Source organism: Capronia coronata (assembly GCF_000585585.1).
Source record: "Capronia coronata CBS 617.96 chromosome Unknown acBCG-supercont1.3, whole genome shotgun sequence".
Lineage (NCBI taxonomy): Eukaryota > Fungi > Ascomycota > Eurotiomycetes > Chaetothyriales > Herpotrichiellaceae > Capronia > Capronia coronata.
In genome coordinates, this window is record NW_006912895.1 from 1,581,515 (window position 1) to 1,592,023 (window position 10,509).

Below are 10,509 nucleotides of genomic sequence, written 5' to 3' on the forward strand. Positions count from 1 at the left end.
CCAGCCGGTCATATGCCCCCCGCAAAAGCCAGACTACTTTGGTGTAAGCCACGTTGTCACCCTCTCGTCTCTTACCAAGCATCCATGGAGGACTTGGGGGACTTGCTGCTGTTAGCGGTTAGTGTAGCCCTTGGACCTCGCTTCCACCAGATTTCCCTCGTGCATTTCCGCCGCCACGATTTCCCCGCCGGAGGACTTCACCCCTGGTCGTTCGGCATGTGCGTGCCGCATCCTCCACATCTCTTCCTTCCCTTTGGCCGAGGTGATACCGGTCCTGTGGTCTCCGGAGTTGTACTTGTGGAGTTCGGGGTTATGTCACTCTCCAGGCTCGGGGAGATTGCTATTCGGGACACCGAGGACCATACCTTGGTACACCGCTGCGATACGACTGGGGTCGCGACCCGCTTACCATAGTACAGTAAAATTGGCTGCACGGTCATGCGACCGCATGCCTTCGCAAGAATATGGACCACATGCTTCGCATGTCCCCCGCGAAGTCTATATATCATCTCCTCCTTCCCCTCCCCAGAATTCCTCCAGTCCCCATCCCTCTCTCTCCAGATTCATTTTCAGAAGTCCGTGAAGTCAAGCCAGATTCCGTGATTTTCGCAGGGTAAATATAAAATCAGCCATGATGGGTAGCCTACAGGAGGTCTTCGTTGGCTCCATTGATCAGGGGACCACCAGTTCCCGTTTCTTGATCTTCAACAAGGCGGGTGAGCCCGTTGCCTCACATCAGATCGAATTCACACAGATCTATCCTCAACCTGGGTAAGTGTGCGCTTTCGCAGATACGGCAGGTCATTTGCTGAGAAGTCCCCTAGCTGGCACGAGCATGATCCGCAGGAGATTGTGACTTCGGTCGAAGAATGCATCAACGAGGCGTGCAAGCAATTTGAGAATCAAGGCCACAGCTTGAGTAGCATCAAGGCTGTTGGCATCACCAACCAGCGCGAGACCACTGTCCTGTGGAACAAAGAGACTGGCGAACCACTATACAACGCCATTGTCTGGACCGATACACGCACGCAAGGATTGGTGCGGAAACTGAAGCATCGTCTCGGCGCCGACAAGCTCATGGAGATCTGCGGTGTACCTCTGTCCACATACCCCTCCGTAGGCAAGCTTCTGTGGCTGCTTGACAACGAACCAAAGGTCCGAGCTGCATATGAAAAGGGAGTTTTGGCGTTTGGTACCGTTGACTCTTGGCTGGTGTTCAAGCTCAATGGAGGTAAGAGACACTGTCCTTCTGTGATTGGCAACGTTCTTCGCTGACTTGTTGCACCACAGGCTTGAAAAGGAACATCTTCGTCACGGATCCCTCCAACGCTTCACGAACTATGTTCATGAATATCCACACACTGAAGTACGATGAGTCGCTGATCGACTTTTTCAGACTCGACACCAGCAAAATCCATCTACCGGAAATTGTCCACTCCTCAGACCGTCATGCATATGGCACCCTGATATCGACTGCTTTGAAAGGAGTTCCTATTACCGGCTGCTTAGGTGATCAGTCCGCAGCTCTCGTGGGCCAGAAAGGGTTTGCTCCTGGTATGGCGAAGAACACGTACGGCACCGGTAGCTTCATTCTCTACAATGTGGGAGACAAGCCAGTTATCTCCACTCACGGTCTCTTGACCACGGTGGCGTACGACTTTGGTGGCAAGAACAAGCCCAAGTATGCCTTGGAAGGTAGCATTGCGGTTGCAGGATCAAGCGTTAAGTTCCTCGTTGATAACTTTGGCTTCATCGAGTCATCCAGCAAGGTCAGCCAACTGGCTGAGACCGTCGACGACAACGGTGGTGTCACATTCGTGACTGCCTTTAGCGGACTTTTTGCTCCGTATTGGATCGACGACGCTCGAGGCACCATCTTCGGTATCACAGCATACACCAAGCGAGGCCACGTTGCCCGGGCCACTTTGGAGGCGACCTGCTTCCAGACCAAGGCTATCCTGGTGGCCATGGAGAAGGACAGTGGACATAAACTGGCCGAATTGGCCGTGGACGGTGGAATGTGTAACTCTGATCTTACCATGCAGATCCAGTCCGACCTCGTCAGCATCCCTGTCAGACGGCCGGCCATGCGCGAAACCACGGCTCTGGGCGCGGCCATCGCTGCCGGTATCGCAGTCGATGTGTGGTCAGGCATCGATGAACTCAGGAAGGTCAACACTGAAGGAAGCACGACTTTCAAGCCCAGCATCAGCAAGGAGGACAGTGCTGCCCGATTCGCTCGCTGGGAGAAAGCTGTTGAAATGAGCAAGGGATGGGCTCAATGAACAATGAACAGTTAACTTGGTCGATGGGACTTTTGTTAGCGCATGGCGTTTAATGGATATGGGAAATATTTTATCGTTCACGAGGCTATGCTCCTTGCTGGATCAACGGCAGGATGCTCAAAGGCGGGGATTGGATCAGATCAAACAGGACATTGTTCCTCGGGCAGAAATGAAAAGTCTGAACAAGTTTTCTTTCCAGTCCGACCACGACATGCCTCAAACCATAAGCACAACTTGCAAACCGCATGTGCTTTGGATGAAGCCGTACAATGATGCCACACGTGACTGCAAGCTGTGGTCACGTGGAACTTGGCAGATGCTCTTCGTATTCGACCGGCGACGACTTCAATTTCACTTGCGCTCCTCACACCTTTCTATAATGCTCGCATCGTCTCCCCAGATACGGCCAATATGTGCCAGTGTGACCTTCCAGTTGACTTCCACACCAAATCAGATTCCTTGGCTATTCTTGCCGCCAGCTTCCCACGCAAATCTTGGCCACGTGCCTGATCTGCCGTCCTGCTCCTCACCCTCGGCCTCAAATTAGGCGGGTACGTAAGAAGCATCGAATCTGCCGACTGTGCCCCGCATGGAGACCCAGATTCCAGGGTGTTGTCTAGACCATGAGCTGGCACGCGGATCGACCTTGCATGCTTAGCCCAATGAACCCCGGAATTTCCCCAGGATTCTTGGATAGCAGCTCTTCCAGAAGAGGCAAGATATTGATGGGGCGGATTGGAGAAGTGGGGAGGCACCTACCAGGTTACCAATATCGTATATCTCCATCTCCTGGCTGGACGGCATGGATGTGTTATCGCAACTAGCATGGCCTGGCGCGTCGGGGAAACAGGACAACCAGGTCGGGAGGTATGGGGAAATCCAGGTTTATGTTGTTCGCGATCAGTCCATCGATCAGCTTTCGAACATTGCTCCTGTCCGTTCACCACGGCCGTCCTCTTGTCTCTCCTGTCACCGGTCCTCCTCTTTCTGTCTGTTATATTGGGCTGCATTCACCATGGTATTCCTTGGGATCCTCGATGATACCAAGCTCCCTCATGTCCCAGGTACGGTCATTCTGGAGGAGACGGCTGCTCACTCCGAGGCGACCACGGGCGGCCTCAAGCATGGGACTGGTCGCAATACCAATATCGTCCTTGTGCCCCAGCCTTCAACGACCCGAACGACCCGCTAAATTGGCCGATGACCAAGAAGCTGACAGCCTTGGGTGTCACTTGCTGGGGCGCCATCTTGTACGCCGCCGTTGTCAGCGCAATGCTGAATGTAGCTTTTGCGGAGATGTCGATCGAGATCAACACCACTATCGCGGACCTTGTTCTCACGACAGGCTATCAGACCCTCGTGGTGGGCGTGACCGGGCCGTTTTTTCTGCACTATCGCGCAAATGGGGCAAAAGACCAATCTTTCTGCTGGCTTCGGTCACTTGTCTGGTGGCTGATATTGTCGGCTCCTGCGTGAACATCTATCAGGGTGTTCTGGCATCTCGAATTCTCCAAGGCCCCGCCATCGCTCCTTACGAGTCATTGATCTTTGCCCTTATCAGTGATCTGTTCTTTGTGCACGAAGATCAGGTCTATGAAGAACACAGCTTAGAGCGGGTCAAAGGTGTCTTGCGTTGGTTCAATGTAACCGAAGCTACCTGTAGAGTTGCAATTATCCTCAGGTTCCAGGTCGCCGCTGGAGGTTTGTCTCTGGTGTCTGGTGTTGTCTCCCTTTCACGCTCAGCCTCGTCATCATTTCACTTGTTGTTACCCAACCTCTCCGAACTGCCACACCCACATTGTGGAGAGGACGCCTTTCCTCCTCCCCTCCACATACTCGTCCGATTGACTACTCGCCCTAATTCGTTTCGGACTTGAGAGGTAGTCGATAATGATGGATCTCTTCTCTAATCCGGAGGTTGGATATGGCTGGCCTGGAGTACAACTGCATAAGCTGGGAATGCCCGAGTCCACCCCCTTGGAGGATGTACAACGGGCTAGCTGTTATGTTCACCGCAAAGCTTGGCGAATGAAGCCCGCCGAAGGACGGCTGGTGGACGGTCACTGTGGATGAAGCAGACCCTGAACTCATGCGAATGCATGTGGCGGCACTTTGCACACAGCAAAGCCCCCGTATTGGAGCACGCTTGATACTAAAAGCCAGCCGTTCACCGGGTCCGCAGCGACCCCCGTCATGAAACTTATGACCGAGCCATCATCGAAGTAGATCAGCTCGGGCGCATAGTCCTTTGTGTGGTCCAGTCGAAGTGCAGCAGCGGGCACCAGGAATTCCTTTCCGAGGGTTCTGACGTTATCACGATATGCTGGAAGATTCTCGAGCGTGGGAAAGACTGCGGCCAGATTAGCATCTGCATGGTTTGTATGGTGGTATGTCGAGATTCATGCTGACCTGCGACTATCGGGTCACCTGTTGTAGGAAGAATGTTGATGTTGTCTGCACCGGCCCCTACATCCTAAAATATCGGTTATTCCAGTCTCTTTCCACCCGCTCGCGTCTGAAACACTCGAGAGAGAAAGAGTCATTGGGAGAGACAAGTATTTACCACAACTTTAAGATTGGTGAGCGTTTTATCCTCCTGAACCTGAAAAATCGTCAAAGTCCCATTGCTGGAGTCGCCCACAAAGAGCTTATCCTGCCAGAGATTGATGCCGTTTGCATTAGGGAACGCGCCTCCAACTTTCTTGCAGAAGACCTCCTTTCTACCTGTGAGCACTGCGCAACGCTAGAATGGCTTCGGTAACAGGGTACATACCTCACCCCGTGCATCACAATGTTGAACATTGCTCGACCATGTAAAGGGACCATACTTCTCCTCCAGCATCCGCACGGGACCTTTGCGGGAATAGTGGTCATTGGTGATGAAAAAGCTCCTGTGCACGTAAGGATATGCTCTCACAATACTTCTAGCTAGTAACTACTATGTGGACTTACAGTGGCCCTGTCGCGACGACCCCATTTGCAGTCTTGATATTGGGATGCTTGACATTCTTGACCAGCCGCAGGACATTGGAACCGAGCTCGTGAACAAATATGGCTATGGAATCACCATCACGGGCATGGTTGACTGCGAAAACATGGACCTGAGGCAACGAGTCAGCTTGAAAATTCACAGGATACCTCCTCATGAGTCAAGTAAGACCTTTGAGGGCTCCTCAGGCACAGGAAGAATATCGATGCCGTGGGTGATCAAATCTCCTTCCATGCCAACCAGTTCCAGAGCCGTGGTCTGGCCGGTCCTCAAATCGTGTTTGAACAGTTGTTCGCGAAATGACGACTCTGCTCGCCGTTCCACCGTGCGTACACCGGCGCAGGGGTACCAATGAGTTCGTTCGATAGGGTTACCACAGCCCAGAAAAGCGGTCTGCGATGGGTAATGGATTTTGACATCTTCGCACGCGTCGGCCGCATGGATCACCTGGCAGTCTTGATTGTTGAGGGCGGTGCTGTTCTCCCAGCGCACGAGTCGTGCTTTGTCGATGTCGACTCGGCTAACCAGTTTCCATAGATATCCTGCCTGGCTGTAGACGGCGAAGGCGATGAGAGGTAGGATCAGCGACAGGGAAGGCTTGAGTTCCATGTTGCCCCCTTTTCTTGATCGAGTAGGTATACAATCAAGTTACTCGCACTTTGCCTAGCAGGCGCCCAGGCGACTTGTGGTTTTACCCAAGAAATAGCAGCAAGACATAAACTTCGAAAATATAGATTGGATCGAGGCTTCGAGACCCCTAGCTCGGCGTGTCTGATCGCCCTCCGGAGAAGAACGCTGTCAAAAGATAAGTACGTACTGTAAGCTCGAAGTGCTAGTAGTATATTTAATCGTTAATAGCTTGTGAATCGATAACTTCGCAGTCTACGGCCTTGTGACGGTTTCCATACCAGCCATCACTAAAGCATAATTAGTAAATGGCGACCGAATGCGTTGAAGCCAGGACTACTGGAACTCAAGAGGTTGTTATACAGCATTATGGTGAACGTAGAAAGAATCAAGTCACCCCTGATTAGTATGTAGGTAGTTAATCGATGGTCTGGCAGACCTTAGTCAGCATATCGACACGTGACTCAAATGCCAAGACTGCGGTTTTCAGTGGCTTCGAGCCTGGCATCAACTTCAACTGCAACTTCAAGTTCAACCTCAACCTCAACTTGAAGTGGCAGTGCGACGCAGACACGACCGACCGAACTGCGACCTTTTATCACTCTGTAGCCGAAGACTTCCAACCTTCAGGGTGGTTCAATTCAAGAGAGAATCATCTCTCAACTTGTCTTTACTCTCCTCCGTTGCGCAGTCATACTGATCGCACATCACGCTTCTCTGCACTGACCTTCCATCCCAGCGCTTGACCCGCTACCACTCCGTTCAGACTGAACCACCACTCGTGACAGCAGCTTGTGGTCGTCGAGGATCTGAGGGAGGAGGACTGCGCTGTTACATCTTTCATCCTTACCAGTGGTGAAAGATGGCGGAACCTGATGAGGTCGAAGAAGATCTCTTCGCCGATCTGTAAGTCGATTCTTTCTCGTGGCCTCAGTTGGCGACACTCGCTGTGGCGCTCGCACCCTGTCGTATTGACATCCTTCTTCTTTCTAGCTACGATGGTGATGAAAATGCTGGTTCGAGTAACAACGCTGCCGCGGCTCCTATCGCAGCCCAACATGCTCCAAGCGACACAGCCGGGCAATCCAACGATGCGCCGGGCTATGGCGAAGAGCCAGAGATTGCTTATGATCCCACATCCTTCGATGCCGAACCCTCCGGTCAAGACCACGCCGTAACCAGTTTCGACGGCACCCAAAGCGATGCTAGAGAGCTGGAGAGACCACACCACGAACATAGTGGCATCAACATGAAAGAAGACGGGTGAGTGAATATATCTGCGATCCTGCTTGCGTAACACCATCCCCCACCCCAGCCCCAAGTAAATCCTTCGACCTGTACACCTTGCCCTCAATCGATCGGACTCGAGCATTGTTGCGAGATTGAAAAGGCAAAGGCGCTTGAAGAAATTCGTGTGGCAGCGCACAATCATCATGCCGGCGACCGTGAGAGCATCCAGTGCGTCAACGTCTCATGCCAGACTTTTGGGGCAGTGGCCTCCCTAGTCGTCCACGATTGATGGCAGTCTTGGAGACACCTTGGTCAGCGATGAACATATGGTCGGATTTCTCTATATGATCCACGAATTGTTGTCTGCCACCGCTTGTCACCGATGCGATGAAATCCGAGGGTATGACTTTGGGTCCAAATGAGGTTGTATGAGGCGTGCTAGTCATGAAGGCAGCATGAGGGAAAACCTTCCCAGTCCTGCATGGGCCGATACCTGGGTTGTCGCTCGAGGCATATCAAGCTGTGAGGCTAGTCAAGAGAATATAAGCCACCACCGGTCACGCCTGGCTGCAAACGCTGGGCACTCTTGTGCATCAAGTCTAGCCGAGTCGAATAATCAGATCGAGAGAATCATTCAGCGAGGCCGAAATAGTTGCTGGGGACTGCTACTTTACAACAAGATACTTTACCATACAAGACCAGAGTAACAGGTCCAGAACAGTCAGGCAGGAGATAGATGCTATGAGTATCTGTTGAAATCTCAGACAAAGCCAACAAAGAAATGTCCTCCATCGCTAGACACGTCAACTCCTTGAAACCGGGGCGAACCAGGGAATCAGGGTGGACAGACAGCCTGTTACCTTGCGTATGAGAAAGCTGTGCGGTCGCCCGACCACGACCAGACCCATACTGGCAGATTCTCGAAACTGCAAATGTCTCCTTGCAGGATCCAGTCGATGTCGGCTTCGAACTGCATCTCTAGCAACCGGCACTTCAACATGGGCTTCAGCTCGACCAGCCGTGGCCACCTAATCCGACCATCAAATACGAAGACCACACCCATAATCCGACCACGCCTATGCCTTTGCAACGAAGAGACCTGGTGGTTGATGATAGCATACCTACTAGACCTGCTTCTAGAGAGCGCCCAGTGCTTGCATGCAGCTTATGGCAGACGTTGTCGACAAAGGCCTATCCATCCCCCGAGGTTACTCTGCAGCGTAAGGCCGCAGTGTGGGACAAGACTGGCCGCTTCAGGGGCGCCGTGGACGGCCATTGCTGACTCTTTTGTGACGCCTTTTCTCCAGTCGTTGTCGTTCATTACTGCTTGCATATGCGCGTTCACATTACTTTATCGGAATGCTTGTGTTTCGTTCCATAGCTGACATAGTGGCTTTTACAGAAAAATGTTTATTGGTGGACTCAACTGGGAAACAACCGATCGTAAGCGCCCCATCTGGCTACACCCAGAGGGCCTTTGGCAACCACGGGCATGTTTACTTTGCCTGAGTCGAAACTGACTCATTGGCAGAATCCCTACATGACTACTTTTCACAGTTTGGCGAAGTTCAAGAATGCACCGTGATGCGGGACAGCGCCACCGGCCGTTCGCGAGGATTCGGATTCCTCACGTTTAAGGACCCCAAAACCGTGAACACCGTGATGGTCAAGGAACATTTCCTGGATGGCAAAATTGTAAGACCTACCCATTTTGAGAGGTGCCCGGCTGGTCAGGAGAGACTCGGTTCCCTTTCCCGTTCCCGTTCCCAAGTCCAAGAAGGGCCCGGCCCAGGAATAGAGTACAAAGGCTTACTGAGTGGTTCCCAGATCGACCCGAAACGAGCAATCCCCCGCGACGAGCAGGAGAAGACGGCCAAGATCTTTGTGGGGGGTGTTAGCCAAGATGCCACGGAGGAAGACTTTGAGAGTTTTTTCGCCCAGTTCGGTCGAGTCATTGACGCCACCCTTATGATGGATAAGGACACTGGCCGACCGAGAGGATTCGGGTTCGTGACTTTCGACAGCGACGCCGCGGTCGAGAAATGTCTTGAGTACCACCCGTTGGAAATCTTGGGCAAGCCCATCGAAGTCAAACGTGCTCAACCCAGAGGCAAGATGGGCGAGGCCGCCGACGACGGCTTCTCTCGCGGTGGCCGAGGCCGTGGTAAATTCGGAGGAGACGATCGCTATGGCGGCGATCACACCCAAGGAGCCCAGAACGGATCCAACCAGGGAGGTAATATGACAGGAGGTAATGGGATGACTCCCCAGATGATGGCGCAGTACTGGCAGCGAATGCAACAATATTTTGCCATGATGCAGCAGCAAATGGCGGCTTCCATGATGGGCGGTATGGGCGGTATGGGCGGTATGGGCGGCATGGGCGGCATGGGAATTGGTCAGATGAATCCCCAGATGATGCAGCAAATGATGCAGATGCAAAAGATGCAGGGAGGCAACAGCCCGAACCCGCAGAACGCCGGGATGGGCGGCATGACGCCTCAGATGATGCAGCAGATGATGCAGATGCAGCAGGGCGGCATGGGAGGAATGAACATGGGTGGCAACCGAACCCCCATGGGCCCGGCGAGCGCGGGAGGAGGAGCACGAGCTGGATCGTTCTCGGCGCAGGATCAAATGGCATTTGAACAGTCAAAGTATGAACAGCAGAATCGTCGCGGGGGCGGTTTCCCGCAGGGGCCTCGAGGGCAAGGCTTCCAAGGTCAGAGTCCAGGCGGCGGGCCGCAGTCCTGGGAAGGCATGTATGATGATGTTCCCCAGCCAGAAGGCAGTATGAGTGGACGAGGATCTGCCGGTCCGGTTCGCAATATGACCCCCAAACCGCCCAAGGGCCCCGGCGGAACGGCTCAACCAAGCGCGGCCCCGGCAAATGCTCCAACCGGGCCGAAGAATGCTGGGAGACCGGGATCCAACTTTCGAGGAGGCAGAGGCGGCCGCTTTCATCCGTATGGAAGATGAGGGCCTGCGGTGGCTCAGAAGTCATGGGGGATGGAATGGTCTTGGAGTCTATCCAGGCTGTGAGGAGGGTCTTTCTATCCTCTATGGCTTGAGGCGTCTTTCACAGCTGCTTGAACCGCGACAGATGATGCATCAATCGGCTCTGGGAGGGGGGAAGGCCTTTCTTGCTGGGTTAGGGAGCGATGGAGCGGATGAGTGAAGGATGTACCATAGTGCGGAAAAAGAGCATTAGGAGAGCATGTTATCCCGACAAGCTCCAACAGACAGGAAGGTTCAATCGAAAAGAAAAGTCTCAACATTCGCTTACATACTCCTTTTTCCCAGCGCGGGTTACCCATGTTCCGAATAGTAGTAGTAGTAGTACTGATGACCCAAGCTGGACGAGTTGACCAGATGTGA

The 10,509-nt window shown here is 53.1% G+C and overlaps 5 protein-coding genes across 5 annotated transcripts; 4 read left to right on the forward strand and 1 right to left on the reverse strand.

The window, feature by feature from the left end:
• Positions 1-634: 634 nt before the first annotated feature.
• Positions 635-2,285, forward strand: A1O1_03880 (glycerol kinase; the record flags this gene model as incomplete). Its single annotated transcript, XM_007724780.1, has 3 exons — positions 635-771; positions 825-1,231; positions 1,291-2,285. 3 exons carry the CDS (start codon positions 635-637, stop codon positions 2,283-2,285), a joined length of 1,539 nt encoding a protein of 512 aa, XP_007722970.1.
• Positions 2,286-3,300: 1,015 nt separating this feature from the next.
• On the forward strand, positions 3,301-3,880 carry A1O1_03881 (uncharacterized protein). Its single transcript, XM_007724781.1, has one exon. It carries the CDS (start codon positions 3,486-3,488, stop codon positions 3,759-3,761), a length of 276 nt encoding a protein of 91 aa, XP_007722971.1. The 5' UTR covers positions 3,301-3,485; the 3' UTR covers positions 3,762-3,880.
• A 492-nt stretch (positions 3,881-4,372) lies between these two features.
• Positions 4,373-5,883, reverse strand: A1O1_03882 (uncharacterized protein; the record flags this gene model as incomplete). Its single annotated transcript, XM_007724782.1, has 6 exons — positions 4,373-4,635; positions 4,695-4,758; positions 4,849-5,001; positions 5,059-5,176; positions 5,238-5,386; positions 5,446-5,883. 6 exons carry the CDS (start codon positions 5,881-5,883, stop codon positions 4,373-4,375), a joined length of 1,185 nt encoding a protein of 394 aa, XP_007722972.1.
• Positions 5,884-6,763: 880 nt separating this feature from the next.
• A1O1_03883 (uncharacterized protein) lies at positions 6,764-7,168 on the forward strand (the record flags this gene model as incomplete). The annotated part of the gene is made up of 2 exons (XM_007724783.1): positions 6,764-6,807; positions 6,895-7,168. The coding sequence occupies 2 exons, from the start codon at positions 6,764-6,766 to the stop codon at positions 7,166-7,168; spliced, it is 318 nt and encodes a 105-aa protein (XP_007722973.1).
• A 1,369-nt stretch (positions 7,169-8,537) lies between these two features.
• A1O1_03884 (uncharacterized protein) lies at positions 8,538-10,110 on the forward strand (the record flags this gene model as incomplete). The annotated part of the gene is made up of 3 exons (XM_007724784.1): positions 8,538-8,574; positions 8,663-8,826; positions 8,959-10,110. The coding sequence occupies 3 exons, from the start codon at positions 8,538-8,540 to the stop codon at positions 10,108-10,110; spliced, it is 1,353 nt and encodes a 450-aa protein (XP_007722974.1).
• Positions 10,111-10,509: the final 399 nt, after the last annotated feature.